Raw genomic sequence first — 22,467 nt, forward strand, 5'->3', positions numbered from 1 at the left:
TGCGAACAACCCAGCATGCCTTCCCTGCAGCCTCCAAATCTTCATGCCAAATTCTATGCACTTAATGACTGATGTGAGGTATGCAGCAGCTTTCGTGTTGCCAACAGCAGAAAGCTCTGCAGCAGTGCCACCTGGAGTTCAGGCAACAGCTGCCCAGTATTACAGTTTGGGAGCAAAGTCACTCAGTATTACAGTATTACAGTCACTCAGTATTACAGTTTGGGAGCAAAGCACAAAGCAGAGGCTGCTGCACTGCAGGTTGCCCAGATTGTTTATCTGCATTTTTGCAAGCCCACCAACCCTGGTGAGCAAATTTGGAGGTCCCTGCTGAACTCACCTGAGTCTCTCTTCTACATAACAAGGCAAACACAACTTCAGTGAGTGATAGGGAGGAAGCTCTGCCTAGTGGTGCCTGCATGGCTTAGATGAGATTGGGAGCAAAAAACAGAGGCTGCAGGGCAGGCGCACTGGATTGAACCTGTGCTGAGAGTATATGGTTCTTCTGCTGTTCTTTTTAAAACATTAATCAGTTTGGAGCTCCAGTTTATAATTCAGGAATACTTGCAAGGAAAATTAAAATTTCATGCAAAGGTGTGCTCTGGTATCCGTAGGGGGCTAAGTGAAACCACAGATAGCAGGGAATGCCTCCACACCTCCAGAGGCAAGGGAAGCTCTGCAGAGTTCCGCAAACGTTCACCTGCGATCCTTGTAGGCCTCAGAATGACTCTTAGAGCAAAAAGAACCGTGACTTCTAGTTTTACGAAAAAACCGGAAGTCGCAGTTCCTTTTTGCTCTAAGAGTCATTCTGAGGTCTGCAGAGACCACAGGTGGACGTGCGTGGCCTCTGTGGGGCTCAGAACACCCTCTGGAGGAAAAGGGAGCCTTGTCTCCTGAGGGGATGGGCATGGGGGGCCCACGAATCTGATCCGCGGATGAGTGAAACCACAGTTACGGTGGCCCCCGCTGTACTTTATTCTTTACTACCTTAGTCCTCAGCTAGCAAGAAGTACCAGTATGAGTTGACTGAATAGTGAGCCTGCAGAATCTGGTTTATTGACAACTTGCTGCACAGTGCTGCACAAATTGCAAGTGCTGCACAGACTTTAAATAGCAGTTCAGAGGATTCCCTTCACCTCTTAATATTGTGTTTGTGGAATTGGGGGGGGGGGGTTGAGAGACAGTGTAAATCCCAATTGTCTCACTGTTGGCTACTCAAAGCTGGGGGAGGAAGAGTTGTTCCCCATTAGTTCATTCAAAGATTGTTGCCTGATATAGCCAAATAGTGTTAGAAGAAAGGATGGGTTGAGTGGCACGTCCAAGATACAAAAAGCCTAAAGGTGGCACACGCCATAAAATGGTTGGCCACCAATGGTCTAGTGAAATGTTTGTGTAAAGGAATTCTGAGTTCCACAGGACATTTTAACCTTTTCAGAAACAAAAAAAATACCTTCTGCCATTTCTCCATTTGTTTTGTAACATAGCCTCGCTCATTCAGATAGGAAAACCCTTTTGGAATTGACAGAAACCTGAAAAAAAACAACATCACACAATATTCATCAAATATGGAATGCAAATTAATTGGTTTGTATTCATCTGAAGGAAGATATGTAATGCTTACCTTAACAGCAGAAGCAAACCCTTGTCTCCAAGATGAGAAAGTGCTGGTTTCATTTGAATGAGGGCATGAAGGTTCGCCTAAGAGAAGCGTAGATATCAGTTACAGCCACATTGGTATTCTCTCCCTTATCAAAAAGCGAGTAGCAGTAAACTTGCAAATATTATATATAGCAGTGGTTCTCAAACTGGTGGGTCGTGACCCACCAGTTCGTGTAAAGGTTCCCCCATCCCTTTAAGGGGCGGAGGAAGGGGAGAGGAAGGGAAGCGATCCCCAGGATCGCATCCATAAGGGGGGGCGAGGGGGGTGCTTGTGACTTACATTACGTAGGCAGGGCTGCAAGAGGTGCGGGGAGCCCTGTGCAGCCCTTCACAGTGCTCCCCAAGGCTTGGAACGTTTGGAAAAAGTGGACGCAAAGCACTTCCGTTTTGCAGGAGGCGCTTTGCTCCTGCTGTTTCTGAATGTTCCAAGCCTCGGGGGAGCGCTGTGAAGGGTTGCACAGAGTTCCCCACACCTCCTGCAGCCCAGCCTACATAGTGTAAGTCACAAGCACCCTGCCTTGCCCCCCCTTAGTGGCGCGATCCTGGGGATTGCGTCACTGCCCTAGCCCCTCCCCCACAAGACCTTACTGAGGGAATAAAGCTCCCTCAAAGTTTGAGAATCCACTGATATACAGCAATATGAACATCACTTTCACAAGCATTGTGAATATCAGGTGATATTCGTATTTGTAGTCTTATTCTGAAACAGCCCTTTAAGAACTTGGTACATGAACAAGGAATATGGACATAGTCCCAACATTCTACTCTTTTAACAATCACATTTGGGACAAGTTACCATAGCCCATGACAGTTCATTTTAGAGGGAATAGGTTATTCTTACAAGATCATAGAAAGCAAAGCAGCTGCAAAAGAATATGAATATATTTCTTAATGCAGTGTTCTTCAACTTTGGGGTTGGGAAGCCTCAGTTGTGGGTCATGGCAACTTATGGGAATGAAAAAGTTGAAGACCACTGAACCACAAAGTAAAAGGTAAAGCATCTGGAGCACGCCTTCAAGTCCCAGGAGATTGTGTTCCTGTTCTGCCTGGGTTCTTATCAATTGTGCTAAAACAGCTTTAGTGCCAGGCTATATGCTAACTTTTTCTGCTCTCTCTAATAAGAATATTCAGTTACTGTGAATAGTGCTGGGAGAGTATAATGGGGATGGGGAGTGGGCTGGGGTGGGTAAATAGGGTCGTGGGAAGGAAGGTGGGATCAATGTTGGGTGCCCAGTTTCATACTTAAAATGAATGAATGAAATATTTATTCGTGGTATGAAAAAGGTTGAAGACCACTATCTTAATGAAAGCATACATTAATGCCTGCATTCACAGAAGCTAAAAAAATTGTAAAGGATACTTACTTTGTCTTCACAAGCCTCATCGAGGATATCTAGTGCTTCTGCAGAAATGGCTTTATTTTTGTCATGAAGCTGGGTGACCAGTAACTCAATCCCCCAATTACTGAAGAACTCCACATTGGCTCTCAGCAGTACTCGTAAGTGTTTTGTGGCATACAACCTGCAGCTCTAGAAAGGGGGGAAGGGGAAAACAGATTAACAGAAAAGTAACAAATGAAATACTGCAGAGAAAAGCAGGTCCTGCACACAGAAAATGAGACAATGAGCTTCACATTATTATTTACATGTGGGTGCAACAAATGCCAAATTAAACAGCCTTAAGTATAAGGAGAGTAATGACATCTTAAAAAATGAAGGTAAGATTTCTTTCCTCCCCAGCTTATGAAAAACTTAAAATGCTAAAGCATAATTCAATGAGTCAGAAATGTGTTTAGTGACAAAGCATTTACACTCATTGAGTTGTATCCCAAGAAAGTCAATCATAATTGAGGATGTAATCCTATACCTATTTTTCTGGGACCAAGCCCCATTAAACATGCATAGCACTGCACTGAAAATTCCACTGAAATTAATGGGACTTGAGTTACTCAAGATTTTAATGGGACTTCACCATTACTAACTCTCCTTGGATGTTGCCCTAGTTGTAAAGATATATGGAGTTTGAATTGTGCATTACATTTTCTAGATTAGAGATACAGTATATTTTTATCATGGCCCCCCCCTTCCCCATTTATCTTCACAACAATGATGTAAGATAAGTGACTGGCTCAAGGTCACCCAAATGAACTTCAGAGTAAGGCTGAACAAGAATTCAAAGCTAGTTCTCCCTCTTCCAAGACCTACACGCTATGCACTTCACTAAATGTGAATACATCAACAAAACCACACACATTTATGTTCAAAATGTAACTATTTACAGGAGCTACCTGTCACTTACATCTGTAGATGCAGTGAGTATTTTGGAAAGGATAACTCTTGCTAATCCATCCCTGCTGTAGTCCAAACTAGAAACGGTCAGTTTGAGTAAGTGGTCTTGGTTCTTTAAGGAGCAAAGATTAAGGAGACTGAAACGAGATAGAAACAATTAAACATGACTGGAATTCTTGTAAGGTATGCACATCTACACATGACAGGCTGCAATCCTATCTCCACTTACCTGGGTGTAAGCCCTGTTACCGCTAATAGGACTTACTTCTGAGTAGACACATGCATAGTATTGGGTCCTGAGATTACTAAGAATACATGTGTGTTCAAAGGAATGATTTTTTTTAAAAAATCCACCCCTCCTTCCCTGCTCATCTTTCCTTTACAGTCAACATTCCAATTGTAAAATTCTTTTGTAAACTCTCATTTTTGCCTTTCTTAAAGCACTGTAGAATCTAATGCAGCAATATAAATAATGAAATGGAAGCAGAATTAGCCAATAATTGAAATTTTACAGCATAGAAGCATGCCTGTTGAAAACAATGGTGTTTTTGTCTACAGATTAAATTGTACAAATTAAATTGCTGATATGCGAGAAATGTTATATTATCTTATTTGTCACCTTCATAAAATATAATTCTATATTTTGGATTCTAGAATATTTTAAAATCATGAAGCTGAAGCATACAAAGCTGATGAAATACTGATGGCTTGGAGGGACTCCTGAAACTTTAGTGATACTTGTATCCCACTTCTTTGGGCTCAAACTTTTTATAAGTAAAATCTAAAGTTATGTTTCTCCTAATAAAAACCAACTAGTGTTTACTGGCCACATCAAGCTACAATGTACATTTGGGAAGAAAACGAGAAGAAATCAAAAGATTGCAGTTCTAGAGAGCTTTAATATAAAGTAAGAACAACATTTTTAAACCTCTAGTACACAAGTACTTCAGTTTACAACTGAAGAGAATACTTACCACTGAAACACATTGCATTTTTCAAGCATTTTTACTCCGTGGGGATGACAGGAGAGTGTACCAAAAAAGAGAAAGTAGTGCTGACTGAGAGTGTTAAGTAACCCGTTGTTCTGGAGACTGCGTTCCGGCTTCATTCCAGAAGAAGAATTCAGCCACTGTACAATATCCTTTACTAATTCTTCAAGGTAGCCTGGGCTATCCTGCTTTAAAAGTGAAAGAACAAAAAGAGCTTCAATTGCTCCTGCAAGATTTTTCCTTCTCCTTAAAAGACATCCATTCTGGGCACAAGACAAAGCAACTCTCCAAACAGAACACTACCAAGAAAATGAAACCAGAAGTAATCTTTTATTGTGAACAATCCAGAACATACAGGAATTTAAACACAATTACTATACTCTATTATAGAATTAAGATTAAAACTAGTATTAAATTAAGCTAGAATTAATTCAAAGGTTTAAAGATATTTTGTGAAGTGTTTTTAGCTGGTTTTAATTGTGTTCATGTTTTTGTATTCTTTTGTTTATTGTTGTAAGCTGCCTTGGGTCCCTTAGGGAGGAAAGTGAGATATAAATGCAAGCAAGCAAGCAAGCAATAAATAAATAAAACAGAATGCAAGGAAGTCCCCTCCAGAAAAGAAAGTCTTGGATTAGGGTCTAGATTCCCACTATTTGGGAAAGGTGGGAAACATTAGCTATGATGCTGGCCTCCAATGGTTTTTACATAAACTGTAAATCACTGCTGTTGGGACATCTATAAGCTTCTCCCAGGTAGTCCAAATTTTGTCATAGCCAGCAGTGACAAAAGCCAAGCTGTTCAAAAACAACAGTTCTACAAAATGTTCAAAAACATAGCCAGTTTCTACAAAATGGAACTAGCATCCTCTAGTATTTTCCTCTTCCACTAGGTCCTGAGTTTTGAAACACACAAGAAATGAAGAACAGGGAACAGAACAAGAGATTTAAATATGTTACTTTTGGTATCGTATTAATATATTTTAATGTTTCAGAGCTTTTCCAATTTCATTTCATATTACTTTCATGTCTACTGTTACAGCCACTATATAACCAACGTGTTGGGTCAAGGTGCTCATGTAAAGCATCCCCCAACCTCATTTGCCACCAATAGCCCCTTCCCACTCCAGCCATCATTTCCCAACCACACTATTTTGGAGGCTTTCCATATTCCTAAGAGAGAATTGAGGAAGAATCTTGGAGGCTGCAGTTAGAATGGCATAGGAAAGCTCCCTTACATGAGCGAAACCCAACTCATTTTCCTTTGGATCAAACCCATTTAATAAGAGGTTCAGTCTTTAAGATTTGGGCCACCAAATCACAGGAGTCATAATTAAGGATTCCAATTAGACCCGGCAAACCCAATGATCTGCCAAGACTTTTAGAACATGCAAAATCCTTTCCCAAAGCAATGCTCAAACACAAGAAGCTGCCAGTTTAATTACAGGTAAACAAAAATTCTCTTACCTCTTCAGACTCGAGGAGGAACTCGGTAAACTGGCAACCCACAACTGTGAGCTGTTTGGATTTTGCGTAATCCAAATCCAGGTTGGCATACAATTTGCTGCTAGGTTTGTAAAAATATATCAGTCGCCGTACAAATCTAATAATAAGCAGAAGAATGAGGTGCTGAACATGGATTGCATGCTTTAGAAAATATGTACATCACTGCCTTATTTTATTGACAAGACAGCAGGTGCAGAACTAAGCAGCTTTAACTGACAACTGATGTTTAAATGCCAAATAAATTGTGCAGCCCCTGCCCCCCTTTCCTAAGACAGTTCATATATTTCACTGGATTTCTTTTTCTAAATTGCCAGTGAACACACAGGATATTTAAAACTAAGTGGAAAAAATACAGAAACATTATCTTTGTCCCAGAAAATATGCATAATTTCTTTTTTTAAAATGATGGCAAAGCAATAAGCTGTGAGAACTGCGTATCCAAAAAACAAGAACCATACAAGAGATTCTCATGCACAAAGTGAAGGGAAATAGGAAGGACAGGCTGCTGACCTATCACTATAATTTTTCAAGCAGTCATTTGTGCACACATGTAGCAAAGTTCTGCGCATGTGCAGACTTAATTTTGGAAACTTCTAGAGCAGCATTTCTCAAACTTTGAGGGAGCTTTACTCCCTCAGAAAGTCTCTGCGGGGGAGGGGCTAGGGCAGTGACGTGATCCCCAGGGTTGCTTTGCTTAAGGGGGGGCACTTTGCACTTTTAACTAGGTAGGGCTGCTGGAGGCTGCAGGGAGTGCGGGGAGCCTTGTGCAGCTCTCTGCAGTGCTCTCCAAGGCTTGGAATCTTCAGTAAAAGTGGGCGCAAAGCACTTCTATTTTGCAGGAGGTGCTTTGCGTCCGCTTTTACTGAATGTAAAATTCCCCTTATAGGGACAGGGGAAGTGTAACATGAACTGGTGGGTCGCAACCCACCAGTTTAATAACCACTGTTCTAAAATTTTGTGAAGTGCCCCACTGCTGTCATTGAAGGAGGATAAAGCCATGTATAACTGCAAGACTCAAGGGCAGACAGAACACCTGATCCTTTAGTTCCTTTGAGGGTTGCCCCCTTAATTCAAACTGCCATGAAATAATCCAAAATAGTCATAACACTTCTAGTCACACTTGCAGAAGGAATGGACATGTAGGTCGTCTATCTGCACCAATGACCATTAAAAAAACGATAATGATAGGGAAGCAAATTGTGTTCAGGGCATGGTGTTAGATAACGGTTGATGGGACCGATCAAATTACTGGTCCAGGACTGGCTCTTAATAAGCTCACAGCACAGGATGAAACTATTCTTGCAGAATTAGTGTTAAGAATATTTATATACCGCTTTTCAACAACAGAGTTCATATAGAAAGGGAATGCCCTTTGAAGGAGACTGGTGTCTCTTTTTGGGCTAATGGTAAGTCAAGAAAAAAGTCTTAGGGTTATGTCTACCACCTTAAGTAGACATACTAAGTAATATCTCTACATATTAAGTAATATCTGATCTCATCATCACAGTATCTGGAGGATCAGAAAGTACAGCACCCAGTTCACTGGCCCTCCAAACTATAAAACAATTTAAAATTGTTCAATTTTCCTTTTTTTTTTTGTTGATTGAGGAAAATGGAAACAAAGAAAAAAGTGTTAAAAGTGTTGCTAGTAAAGCTACGGAGGTGGTGATCAAAAAAGAACTGAGGGCTGGGCATTTTTTTTGCCCTCAAGGCCCAGAGTGTACATGGAGTGCCCCCCACTCAAAGGCAGGACAGAATGCTTAAAGCAACTTTGGAAGCTTCTGTGTTCAGCTCTGCGCATTCACAGAACTCAGCTGCACACACCTGCACAGAAACTATGAAGAACAACAAAACATTACCAGAGGTGTTTGAAAATGGTGTTATTCATTTTACTGAAGATCAAGCCCATTGTGTTCAGTCTGTAATCCCATCTTACTCATCGGAAACGAACTCTTCCAAACATTACATCAAGCTTACAAGCAAGTATTGTTGATTTAATGATACCTTTTCATCCAGACACATGCATTCAAGTCATTCACATGAATTCCAGAATATAACCTCTAATGAACTCAAATGAATTTTACAGGGCCAGAATTACTGCAACAGGAGGCAAACCTCCCTAAGGAAAGAGCCTCAATACAGGGGAAGCAATACAGTACACCATATAACTTCACTTAGGGCACAAAACCTCCCTTTTCTTTTAGTTGCCTACCCTCACATCTGAGATCTTATCACCCGCCTACTACCGTGATCTGAACTACCCTTAGTATCACTGTCAATTTTGAATATGCTCAAATTATTGATTTGGCAAGGTCACTATGAACGTAAGAAGAGCCCTGCTGGAACAAGGCCAAAGGCCCATTTAGTCCAGCTTCCTGTATCTCACAGTAGCCCGCCAGATGACTCCGAGAAGCACGCAAGACAAGAGACTTGCATCTTCTTGCCACTTCTTTGCATCTGGCATTCTGAGGTAGACTACTTCTAAAACCAGGAAGCTGCACATACCCATCAGGACTGGAACCAGATTTCTTTTAGAAATCTGTCAAATCCCCTTTTAAAGGCATCTAGGTCAGACACCATCACCACATCCTGTGGCAAGGAGTTCCACAGACTAATTACAAATTGGGTAAAGAAAAATATTTTCTTTTGACTGTTCTAACTCTCCCAAAACACAATTTGAGTGGATGCCCCTGGTTCTGGTGTTGTGTGAGAGAGAAAGAACATCCTTCTATCCAACTCCTGCATAATTTTGTACATCTCAAACCCTCAGGCACCTTTTTTCCCAGACTGGAAGTCAGTGGCGTCACTAGGGTTCATGTCACCCAGTGCAGGATGCCAGCGTGTCACCCCCCATGCAGTGGGTGGGGCAATACCCCAGGTGATGTGCCATCACTCCGCCCCCACTGGTTTTTTGGTTGTACCTTTTGATAGAACAAAGATAGAACACATTCTGCATGAAATTACACATTGATATATAACATGCTGGTATTATTCTTCCAAATTATGATTTTAGTTATTTTGGTCACTAGTGGTGTCACACACACCCCCACGGGTGTCAACTTACTAGACCTTAATGCAGCAGTTCTCAAACTTTTAGCACTGGGACCCACTTTTTAGACAATCTGTCCAAGACCCACCAGAAGTGATGTCATGGTGGAAGTGACATCATCAGGCAAATTAAAATGAATAAGTATAAAAAATTAAAGTAAAACAAATAAATAAGCAGAAGCCAGCCCTATTCCACCAAGTGAATTTCCTCTGTAGCCTGCCTGCAATAACATTCCCCCTCCAAAATCAGTAAAGTTTTCAGCCCTAACCAGTGCCCAGTTCAATTTAAGAACTTCTGTTTAAACCAGATCACTGTCAGGCTTTGCAAGTCAGCTGAAGCCTGTTTTGATCCTTTTTAGTGGGAGTGGGGGAGGCTGCCTTCTGGAGCACTTGTTTAGCTCCAGTTCCATTCTGGTAGCCTTGCACTCTCCTTCACCTGATCTTTCACACCAGCCAAGGCACGTTTGCTTACTCACGAGTAAACGCAACCGTGAGGCTTAGTTTCGCTTTCCATAGGGCTCAATACATTCATCTGCTTGGAGGCAGGGACTTCCTTCCCAGGTGTTTTTGGGGGCTGCACCAATTGGCTCAGGACCATTCGGGTGTCATTGGATTCCTCTCAGCCTGCCCTTTCCGACAGACTACGGCAAGTTCACCTACTTGTGAGTAAATGTGTGATACGGCTCACTTTCACTTTCCATAGGGATCCATGCATTTTTTGTTCTCCAGTTTTTTGGTCATAACTTTTGATAGAAAGGAGATATTTCACTCCGGTTTTTTTCATTGCATTCCGCTCGAAATTCCACATCCAATAGTACATAATATGATGGGGTTACTCCTAAGCACCGCGATTTTAGAGTGTCACCCCCCAGTGTGCATCACACACACCCCCGTGTGCGTCACCTGGTGCGACCCGCAACCCATAACGACGCCACTGCTGAAAGTTAAAAATCCTTCTGAAAGGGTACATCATAACTAATCACTGCAGTGCTACTGAATCATTACTATAATACATTTAACAATTTTTTGTTTCAAATAAAGTGATAAATCATAGTGATAAGTAAGCACAGGAGGTTTTAACTTACAAAATTAGAGGCTGTATACAACAAGAGCCACAAAAAGTACTGCAGAAATGCTGGTGGTCATATTGACAGAGATGAACTAATTGGCACTAATGGCTCTGAGTCACCGAAATAAACAAAGCTACTTTTGTTGCCCACAATAACTGCAACCTGAGATCATTCCATGGGAGGAAAAGCATGCAGCTACTTGCTTTCTATCTGGTAGTTAAAGAATCTATCGGCTGCATAAAAAGAGACTGTTTCTAGAGCACCTACAGAAGCTTAAGCAGAAATTAATACCCAGAGCTTTAGATATTCCTCTGCAAAAGATAATGATAAAAACTGGTAGCTTAGAAACGATGTAGTACTATTCCAAATGTAGTAACATTTAGAAGCAATTTTTGCACTGTGGACATATGACACAAACGGCATATTTAGATCGTTGCCATAATGAGTACCAACAGCTTTGCGGCATCAGACCACGAGAATCCGTATCCTGTGCAAAGCACCTCATCTCTCTGCTGAGGAGACCTGCAATCACAATGTCTCCAGAATTCATCTGACCGTACAAAATCCGTAACCAAGAAGCCATTTTCCTGTCCTCAGCAGTTCAGTGAGCCACTATTCAAGGAATTATTACCTATACTGTATATTCATATACTGCCTATTGGCATTAGTGTACACCCAGATTTCCACAAATCCACTCACCAGTTTATTAGGGGAAGGTAACCCTGGACATCTGACAAGCAAAAGCTCCACACCAGGACTGGTGTTTACAAGCTCTTTGCAAGATCAGACTCAGGGGATGGGTAATACCACACTAGTGGATACCACAAATACAGGATGGTTAGTATGCCAAGCCATCTACACCAGTCTTTTTTTTATAGGCATCCGATCAGATAGATGGGTTTCTTTCCAGATCCAAAATATATGGACTGAAAAATATTATTTTGGACAAGGTTTAAATTAATAAAAAATGTTTACTGTATATAAATGCATTAAAAAATTAAGTTTGATTAATGCTGTTTTTAATTTTTAAGTTTAGTTTTATTGTCTTGTTTTATTGTTTATTGTGTATATTTTGTGATAGCTGATTTGGGTACCCAAGTCATTAGAGGAAAAATGGAATAAAAATAACTATAAATTATAATATTTTATCTCAAAATAAGATTTAGTTGCAGCTGAACGAATACTTTAATTTGCAGGAAATGAAATTCAAAACTGGGAGATTCAACTGCTTAACCAAAACGCTTTAAAACAGAACTCTGCCAAAATATATAAAAACATTTTCAGACACTATTGGTTTATTATCTTCAAATTTATTCCAATGCGGCCATCATTTGTTAAAATGTTATCAATATAGTCTGTTCTTGTAAAACTGTGGCCTTAGTTTACTTCACTCAATAGCTACATACCTGTGCAACTGCTCATCTTTGTTGGTCTTTAGATTGATATTTGGCCACTAAAAGACAACAGATAAAGTTTTTATAAGAACTGTACACCACTTCCTTTTATTTCAATGTATCATTAAAAGTGAATTAGAATGTAACTTCCTTCTTACCTTAAGTATGGTCCCTATTAAATTCCAATTCCACTCAAGGTTCTCTTTGTGATTAAGAACTTGACTATCTCTCAGATTAATTGACAATGCTTCCTCTGTATCCTGTAACAGAAGAATTGAGGGGAAATATGCTTGTTTTGCTGCAAAACTGTGTCCATGTTGGAAGCTAATGTACACATTCGTGTGATTTTCATACTACATTTGATTAAACATCACCAAAATGCATGACCAATTTTATTTTTTTTAAACACAACTGTAGGATGCATCATTTCTACATTCTCTCCATGTGACAGATAATCCTATAAAAATTCCCATACCTTTTCTGGAAAGTCAAGGTTAAAATAAGACTCTAAAAATACATACATATGCACACAGAGATGGAAATGTTACAATTCTACAAACAATTTGACACAATTGTTCTACCTTTAGAATAAAGATATCCTTCTGTACACGATATTGATCCCTTTTCTGATGTGTTTGCATGGCTTTCTGAACAATGTGATCCAAATGAAGGCTGAAAGGTTTAGGTCCTCGTTTCTTCATTTCATGAAAACGTTTTAAGCAATTTAGTGCAGCGCTGGCTCGTCTACAGGGAAAATTTTTCATACTATCAACATTTATCAGGCAATACATTTCTATAAAATTACTTATCTTAACAAGGAACTGAAAGCCCTGGCAAATGATATTTCCCAGGAATGTGTGTGTTGGGGAACACAAACTTTAGGTAAGTAAGTTCTAATGAAGGCCGAAGCAGCTGCCCTTTCCTTTGTTCCCTACTGCTCCAAGGAAGAAGAAGCTGAAAGAGGTCTCCCGGTCTTGTTATAGTTCGGATAGCATCATAAAAAGTATGAGGATGCCTGAAATTTTAAATGTGGTGAATCTTAAAAATCCATTTATGCCCAACTTATTTGTGCCCAATATTGCCCGAGACCAAATCAGTTAGTTTCAGGGAGTGCAAACAAAATTCAAGACAGGGGATCTCCCACATCACTATTTTCAAGGCTTCAACAACAGCTTATTCCAAATTTTTTGAAGGAAAATACTTGTAATGCATAAGGCAGACCGTCCTTGTAAAATTGTTCAGCCTTTTAAATAGGATACTACAGAAAACTACTTATCTGGTATGGATCATGGGCCTGAGTGGTTCAAAGGGCAAATTAAAATGTAGATTTTAATTTGCTCTTTGTAACACTATAGCCCATTGATCACTACCAGAGATGTATGTTCCTATAATACGCTATTTAAAAGGCTGTGCAATGTCATGTATCAGAATTTGAACTTTCTGAACCTGGCTGATTAAGGATTCAACTCTGAATCATGAAATTTTGCTAGATTTGCTAGCGATTTCAAGACACAAATTGAACAATTAGACCCATTTATTTCATATAGAAATTATTTAGTTGAAATAAAGCAGTTGCCTTAGCTGGGTTGAAAGTCATGAAAGAGGAGAAGCATTTTTGATAAAGACCACTTAGAATACAGATATGAACAAACAAGTTAGTATATCAAAATAGTCTATTCAATCTCATTTCAAAATTTAGGCGCAGCAATCTTGGAACATAATTTATAATTACCAACCACAAAAATCAATGTACACACATGTGTGTGGGGGAGGTTATCCATTCTTAGAATTTTACTGCCACCACTACTTGTAGGCTCACAACTGAACTTAGTTCTAACACTAGCATATCTCTGGTTGCTCTGTAGCCTCAAGCTGTTGGGGACAGCTTGGATTTCACTATGTCCTTGTTCCTTCTATTTTTTCTGCTGTATGGAAGAATATGGGTGCAAATAGAGTGAGCCAAAACAGACAGATTTGCTCATGAGAAAGAAAAATAACTGACATCCTTGTTTTGTTTATTTATTCTCAAACCTTTATTTTATACTGTGTCCTTCAGACAAGTTACCCTTTAAAAACATTTTGACTGTGTTGTCATTTCCTTTTACACTTGGGGATAATACAAGCTATAATTCCAAATAACTTAAGATTTCCATTTAGATAATCATACAGTACAAAGACATACTTTGATATTCAGTGATATTGAACAGATACTCTTATCTAGTCCCTGACTTAGCAAATCCTTCAGCATTTCACCAAAAGGTATGCTTACAGTCTTTTCTCCTTTACAATGTCAAAAGACGCTGCCATATTCATTAAAGTTGGTAAACAGTGTAAGTGGTGGCTGTGACAATGAGGAAGAATGGTGTTTGCCTGAAAAAGAGAAGATATTTCGCATGCTTTGATCTTCAAATGGAGCCCAGGTTTCCCTGCTCATTGAAAAGCCAATTCATTTTAACAGGATGCAAGCAGAACTTTGGAAAAATCATACTGTTTACCCCCATAATTCAGATAATACAAAATTATATTTAAAAGTAAATACTGAATTTGAAAACAAGTATAAGCGAATAATTTTTCCGTGTATTCACTTGCACTTGTTGTAGACTCGAACAATATTTATAAGGAGCATCCACAGTAACTCTTCCATTAACAAAAGTGCACTCAGTAAATGGAAGGAGTGCTCCACTTGCACAAGAGGTCCTTGAGTAAGCAGAAGGGGTTTAGGAAAGTGAAACATTCCTTTCATCAATGGAGTATGCTTCCATTCACCAAAGCACTATCTCAATGCTAGCCAATGAGTCCTCTATATTATCAGTTAACCAGATGCACTAAAAAGGGACAACAGTTTCATAGCCCATCAGTTCTAAGAATACAGAACCAACTAGCTGCACCAATGCCAAATGTTTAACACAACTCATAATCTCTAGACAGAGAGCAATGAAGTCATTGCAAAAATTGGCTGCAGACTACTGGGTACACATTATACAGTCATTCAAGGATAACCAACAGAAAACTGGACAAGCATGCATCCCTCAGAGAACTGCCTGCTGTGCAGCTGCATTCCTATAGCTGGAGCAAGACTACAGAGAAGAGTTTCGTAAAATGTGAGTTATGACCCACTAGTGGGTTGTGATCTGGTCCCTCCCCCCTACTTTTTCCTTGTTTGGCTCCAAATCAGAGACATTCTGGAGGTGTGGGATGACCCCATAGACCTCTTTTGTGTTGTGCTGGGCTGGCAACCACACTATAGGCCTCTGCAGCCCTCAGAACAGCCTGCAGAAGTCTCCAAAAGTTACTTCTGGTTTCGGAAGGCAACTTCCAGTTTGCTTCCAAAAACCAGAAGTACCTTTCAGAGGCTTCTGCAGGTCATTCTGAGGGCTGCAGAGGCCTATAATGTGGTTGCCAGCCCAGCACAACACAAAAGAGGTCTTTTGTGGCCTACAGAGGCCTATAGAGCAAGTCACCAACCCAGCAGAGTTCTCTGGGGCCTTCATCCCCCCTCCCAGCCTCACAAGGGGCATCACATAGGACAATGTGAGTCACGGCATGGCAAAGACTAAGAACCTGTTATAGAGAACAGGATTACAAAATAATCTTTCAATCTCAAGTCCTTAGGCCAATGTTTCTCAAACTGTGGGTCGGGACCCACTAGGTGGGTTGTGAGTCAATTTCAGGTGGGTCCCTATTCATTTCAATATTTTATTTTTACTATATTAGACTTGATGCTACCATGGTATGTGACTGCATTTGGGGAAATGTTACAGACCTGCACTTTTAACAAGCTACTATGTATATTCTTTTAACAATGATAGTAAATGGGACTTACTCCTGGGTAAGTGTGGGTAGAATTGGTAAAAATTTTCCTGCTGGATGATGTCACTTCCGGTGGGTCCTGACAGTTTCTGACAGATAAAAAGTGGGTCCCAGTGCTAAATGTGTGAGAACCACTACCTTAGGCAGTTTCTAGTAAGGTAGCAGGTTCTGAAACACAGCAGCAGGAAATAACTGAAGGTTTTTTACAACCTTTGAGTGCCCGGCAGGGAGAGAAGGCAGGATATGTATGTATGTATAAATAAATAAACCTTCTGCCTCTTTTACTAATTACAAAAGCACACAGTGAAGGAAGTGTGTGTGCTGGCATAAGATTTTCAAGATAAAATATTTGTTTAAAAATTAGTTTCTTGGTCACGTCATTTAGGATGAAATCCAACTCTTGCAACAACCAGGATATAAAGCATTAAAAAAATCAGAAAGTGAAATGAAACCCTATCTTACCATATGCAAAAGTTCTCCCAGTAAGATGGTTGCTCTGACAGATACATGGTCATCACTGCTTGTTATTACTTCTACTAGACCCTGGAGGAATTAAGTGAAAATCTATTGTAATCAACTCACTGATGTGTCTCAAATATATATAATAAAGCAGGGCTGACTTGCTTTAAATAAGAAACCTGAACTTACTTCTAAGAGACCATTTCTAATGAAAGCAGAGAGAACCAGTGCCAAGTAATTGTCCATGAGGTCAGGTCTAGATTAATTTGAAACAGCAAAATTAGTTTCAATTTATTTATTCCCCTCTTGTTCTTTCACATTACCAAAGTGAGGAAAATATGAGACCACATGTTACTTATTCGGGGATAAATTAATACCTGGATCTGGCTCGGTGAGGTAATATAACTTTAGCTTCTGCGGCCACAAAACCATCAGATAATCTCCAACTGTCTTGAAACCGGCTTGGATCTACAAAAAGAAAACCATCACGTGAAAATTTTGAGTTTATTTAAAAAGAGAAATAGAGTATTTCTGCACCTTCAATAGTTTGGTTTTCAATATCTGTCTCTCATTGAATAGCATTCCACTGTTGAAAGCCAGCCCCCCCCCCGCCCGTGAAATGGAAGAAGCATTTTGCTTGTGCAAACAGGACAAGGGGCTCTTGCACATGACCCACTTTAGAAAAAACAAATATATTTTACACGCACGCATGCACAGAGAGAGAGAGCACGCTCACATTTATCAAACAAACCAAGAAATGCCGTCGACATATACCCAGAAGGACTCATCCTAAGCACAGGGGTGATGTTGGTCTGCCTTGAAGGCAAGTAAGTTTTTACTCTGACTCTTAAAAGAGAGTGAAAGAGCAAACATTACTTGCCTTCAGAACAGGGCACCAACACCTGATCTTCATGCATGAATCACTGTCCTGGGTATGGATTCCAGCTATATTTTTTGCTTTGTAACGTTTTCATACTCGTATAAGAGAGCTGGTTTAGATGATACCTTCATCCCCTGACTCCACGCATTAAAAAAATGCATGCCATAAATGCACATGTGTAGTGGTCCTTTCCCTTGCTTCCTTGGTAGGTTTTCCTAATTACACAGGAGTGGATGATTCTGACAAACTGCTTCCCATGCAACTAAGAATACTTAACTGGGATGTTGAGAAAAGCGAGGGGAGATGCCAAACCTGTGCAATGGGAATGTCACACTTTTAAACCATGGGGCCAAACTAGTGTCTGAACTGGCTCAGAGTGAAGTGTTCCCTCATATTTAAATTATAGTCAGTTCTCTTTAAATGAGAATTTGCTATCTGCAAATTTGCTTCTCTGCAAGGGAAAGAATTGCCACCTACTTCTTGTTATCTGCGACTCTGTTCTCATTATCCACTAATACTATGCTGGTGCCACATCAAACAGCCATTGATATTGGTCCGTGGAGAATTGTCGGACACATTTGTGTCCTCCTCCAGACTTGTCCCACCATCTTAGGCACCATGTCAGGGATTCCAATTGAACCTTCTCAACCTTGGTGACGATGAGAGGCTGATGATGAGAGGTCTCTGGAAGGTGACCTGAGGGCTGCTCTGGGGTGGGGACAAGCCCAGGGAAGGAGCCAAGAGACAGGTGGAGGAGGAGGACAGGTGAAGGAACCCTCACTGCTAATCTCGGAGGCCTCGCTGTTAGGACAGTAACATTCAACGAGCCGAGGAATAGTCAACATGGAGAAATTGCCATCGTTATCACAACCTTCAATGTATCAAGGGATATCCAGCACAGCGGAGGAAACATAAGATGTTGGAGATGTAGATAAGCTGTTGCTATCACCCAGCCCAACCTGAGATTCAGATTCATAAAGTTCACATGTTGAAGAAGGTCCCCTGGAACTTAACCCCATTTTCCTCATAGGTTCAATGACACAGTATCCGCTAATTCGGTATCCACCAGGTTTCCAGGAACCTAACCCTAGCGGATAAGAACTGACTGTATAAACAAGCATGCCCTAGCTATTAGAAGGTTGGAAAACACTGACAAAGATTAAGGGGTCCTAGTTTGAACTCTAGAAGCCCAGATCTCCATAAGGTGTAAGAAACACAATTTTTCTGCTTTCATTCTGCTTTTTATGTTGGGCTGAGTAATGGTTTTACATGACGTTGCCTGTTGAAATAAAATCTTTCTTTCACTATTATTCAGGAAACAAACAAACGCCATACTCTAAACTAAAAAGAAAAAACGAGCTTTAAAAAAAGAAAACAATAACTTGCATGAAATACTCCTTTCACAAAATACTATAATGCTTCCGTTAATCCAGCCACGCACAAAACAAAATGTTGGGGTTTGCCTGTACCATTGTGTGTGCTGTTTCTCAGTTAATTGAATTTTTACATTTATGTTTCTTGTCATCTTATTGTCTCCCTCTGTTTCACTGCCACCTCTTTACACATCTGGGATACACATGTACAATTAAACAGCAAAAAAAAAATCACGTCACAGACCAAAAAAGAGACACCATGAAGACCAAGTAAAATATGTATTCATGAATTAGCACTTCAAGCTGTTGCTTGACCTTCATAATTGTCCCTTTATTTCTATCCATTAATTATTTCTGCATTGTTTCACACATGTGCACTGCAGATGCACAAAGAGTTGCAATGAAACAGAGCCAGACAATAGGATAAGAGGACAAGAATCAAATTAACACAACATGAAATTAATGAAAGCAACAAGATGTAATAGTACAAACTCTTTGCTGCCAAGTAGATGGCCAGGCTACCGTATTAGGCAGCAAACTTCCAAAGATAAAATTCTTACAGTGACCTGCCAGACAATATAAGGAACACTGCATAGAAATAAAACCCTCTTTAGTTACATGACAACTTCCTGATAAATGAACTTGGAAGTGGAGTCCTAATAACTAGCTCCATAATAACAGTTTTGTGTAGTGTAATCAATACAGGTCCAGCCTATTTATACATGGATTTTTTATACACGGATTTGACTCAACACGAATGGCCCCTGCAAATGAGAAGGAATGTGCTGATCCCTGGAGAAGGAAAAAAATGCATCCCTTAAAAATCAGTTTAAAAAACTGAACAGTCCTTTAACAATAGCCTCCTTAATGAGGGGGGGGGGCAGCTGGCTTACAATCCATCAGTCCTTCTTCTCCAGTGGACCCCCTCCCTCCCCCCTGAAAGAAAAGTGATCACTTTGCATTGGCGAAGGGCGGGGTTGAGTGAAGCACCTTTGTAAGGGCTTGCAGGACGACTGATTGATGGATTGTCTTATCTTACATCACAAAGGTGAGCAAGGCTGTTTTTAAATCATTTAAATCTGTTTTAAATAAGCAAAGAAACTTTGTTTTTTAAATTGATTTGCTATAGTGCATATTTTGTCGTCCAGGTGTGTGCTTGGAATGGAACCTGCGTGAATAATGAGTCTCAACCTGTACAAACAGAGGAACTGGTTGAGACCCTGGAAACAGAAAGTGGGTGTCAATGGGCAATTTTCACAGTGAAGAGAGGTGAAAAGCGGTGTGCCTCAAGGATCTGTGGGACCAGTGCTTTTCAACCTCTTCATAAATGACCTGGAGAATGGATTAAGCAGGATGATGACCAAGATTGTGGGTGACACTAAACTTTTCTGAGTGATGAAGACCAGAAGGGATTGTGAAGAGCTCCAGAAGGTTCTCTCCAAACTGGGAGAATGGGCAGCAAAATGGCAGATGCGTTTCAATGTAAGTAAGGGTAAAGTAATGCATACTGTGGCAAAAAACCTGAACTTCACATATAGGCTAATGGGTTCTGAGCTGTTTGTGACAGATCAGGAGAGAGATCTTGGGGTGCTGGTGGACAGCTCAATGAAAGTGTCAACCCAATGTGTGGCGGCAGTGAAGAAGGCTAATTCCATGCTTGGAATCATTAGAAAAGATACTGAGAATAAAACGGCCAATATTACAATGCCATTGTTCGAACTGATGGTAAGGTCACACCTGGAGTACTGCATCCAGTTCTGGTCACAACATCTCAAAAAGGATATCGTGGAAAAAGGTGCAGAAGAGATTGACCAAAATGATTACTGGTCTGGGGAACCTCCTTTACAAGGAAAGACTACAGCGTTTGGGGCTCTTCAATCTAGAAAAAAGGCATCTGAAGGGGGACATGATTGAGACATACAAAATTATGCAGGGGATGGATAAAATGGATAAGGGGATGTTCTTTTCCCTCTCACACAACACCAGAACCAGGGGACATCCACTAAATGATGGGAGAGTTAGGACAGACAGAAGAAAATATCTTTACCCAATGTGTAATCCTGCTAATTGCTAAAACCCCTGCTAATTGGGTAAGAGGCACTTTTTCAAGTGGGTGCTCCTTTTTTTTAGCAGGGGGAGAGTAACTGGCCCACCTCACCCCAGCAGTGTCTGTTCTAGTGGCTGTCTGCTGGTATTCATTTGCATCTTTTTAGATTGTGAGCCCTTGTGGGACAGGGAGCCATTTAGTTATTTGATTTTTCTCTGTAAACCGCTTTGTGAATTTTTAGTTGAAAAGCGGTATATAAATACTGTTAATTTTAATGTTAATGTAATCAAATCTGTGGAATCCCGTGCCTCAGGATGTAATGATGGTGTCTGGCCTTGATGCCTTTAAAAGGGATTTGGACAGATTTTCTAAAAGAGAAGTCCATCACAGATTCCAACCGTGATAGGTATGTGCAACTTCCTGGTTTTGGAAGTAGACTACTTCAGAGCACTAGATACAAAGGAATGGCAAGAAGATGCAGGTCTCTTGTTGTCTTTTGTGCTTTCTGGAGGGCCACTGTGAGATAAAGGAAGGTGGACTAGATGAGCCTTGGGTCTGATCCAGCGGGGCTCTTCTTATGTCCCCCTGTATCCACAGATCCGGTATCGACAGTTTCACATATCCATGGATCCAGGGTGTGGGTGTCTGCATGCCTATTATAGCACCTTTGTATTACTGTAGTAGCACTTGCAGCATGGGTGCTTCTTGACTAACATTCCTGCTTAACTGAAGAACCAAACATGCACAAACACTAGAGAGGGAGACTGACTATTAAAAGAAGTAGGATAGTTCCTGCTTCCTGTTAATGTTCAGTTAGTTTCTTCTCTGTAGTGTGCAAGTTGCTTGCCTTCACGTTAGGTTTTTCAGTTAAGTAAGAAGCACTTGCGCTGTAACCTCTACTACAGTAAAACCTCTACTACACTTACTCTAATAAGTGCATGGGGAGCTGCTATTTATAAAAGGTTCACCCATACCCACGGGGTCCCAGAACAGAACCCCCGTAGATATTGGGGGAACACTTGTAAAAGTTGAAAAGCACAGCTTAAGATAAAACGAATGTTTAATTTATAGTTTTTATAAAAATGTGGGAGGAAGACTGGATGAAATAAAAAGGAACAAAACATACGAAGTGTTAATTGTTTTCCTGGATATTTACTTGGGTTTCATTTTAATCCTAAAGTATAGGAAAACTATTTGAAAAAATCAATAGCTTTAAACTCACCTTTCAAGTTCACTCAGAGAAAATGCTACTAATTATTTTTATACAAGTCTACTGATTATAGTGGGACTTAGATGTAGGAGTTGTAGTAAATTCAATACTAACCTACGCTGAGAAGTGCTTCTATAAATTCTTCTGTTACAACAGGAAGAGGAAGGCGGAATATATCATAAAGGACTTCAAGCAGGCCTCGCTATAAACATAAAAAAAATATAGTTACAAAAAACTGGCAGAAATCAAAACCAAATCAGTTTATTTACTGCTTTAGAAGATTTATATACTGCCTTTCCACCCCTTTCGGAAGCATACTAAAAGACAAAAGACAAGGGCAACCCTAAGTTCCAGGGGAATAGGATCCCAAAGACCAAGCATCATGAGAGAAAAGGCCTAGTTATGGGCCACCATCAGTCAAAAGTGAAAAGGCAATGGAACCTACAACAGGGCCACGAGTGATGAATTTAGAGGACAGGTAGACTAATGTGGGAAAGATGATCACTCAAGTGTTTAGGTCCTAAACCGCTTAGGGTTATTTCAGCACCAGCATGTTGATCAATGCCTGTGTTTGGTCAAATTAATTGTCTTTCAGAAACCAGGAACCAGTTCAGAAATCTTCCTCTAGAACTCAAAACACATACCCGTATTTCCATGTTGGGTATGCATAGCACCCCAATAAGAGATTGGATCCCAGAATTCCCAGGTTTGCACAAACTGATAATCCCTAAAAACAAAAAA

General features: G+C 40.3%; 1 protein-coding gene across 1 annotated transcript in view; it reads right to left on the reverse strand.

Moving 5' to 3' along the window:
• The window catches only part of RICTOR (RPTOR independent companion of MTOR complex 2), an 89,817-nt gene that overhangs the window by 22,912 nt on the left and 44,438 nt on the right, over positions 1-22,467 (reverse strand). Inside the window, exons 11-25 of the mRNA XM_066614356.1 lie at positions 22,371-22,453; positions 21,841-21,928; positions 16,594-16,684; positions 16,406-16,472; positions 16,220-16,300; positions 14,217-14,317; positions 12,529-12,691; positions 12,106-12,207; positions 11,960-12,006; positions 6,397-6,532; positions 4,919-5,121; positions 3,955-4,081; positions 3,021-3,185; positions 1,619-1,695; positions 1,448-1,526 (exon numbers count right to left, since the gene is read on the reverse strand). Of these exons, the coding sequence (XP_066470453.1) occupies positions 1,448-1,526; positions 1,619-1,695; positions 3,021-3,185; positions 3,955-4,081; positions 4,919-5,121; positions 6,397-6,532; positions 11,960-12,006; positions 12,106-12,207; positions 12,529-12,691; positions 14,217-14,317; positions 16,220-16,300; positions 16,406-16,472; positions 16,594-16,684; positions 21,841-21,928; positions 22,371-22,453 (1,610 nt within the window). The remainder of the gene's footprint in view (positions 1-1,447; positions 1,527-1,618; positions 1,696-3,020; positions 3,186-3,954; positions 4,082-4,918; positions 5,122-6,396; positions 6,533-11,959; positions 12,007-12,105; positions 12,208-12,528; positions 12,692-14,216; positions 14,318-16,219; positions 16,301-16,405; positions 16,473-16,593; positions 16,685-21,840; positions 21,929-22,370; positions 22,454-22,467) is intronic.

The sequence above is a fragment of the Tiliqua scincoides genome, chromosome 2, assembly GCF_035046505.1.
Source record: "Tiliqua scincoides isolate rTilSci1 chromosome 2, rTilSci1.hap2, whole genome shotgun sequence".
Classification (NCBI taxonomy): Eukaryota; Metazoa; Chordata; class Lepidosauria; order Squamata; family Scincidae; genus Tiliqua; species Tiliqua scincoides.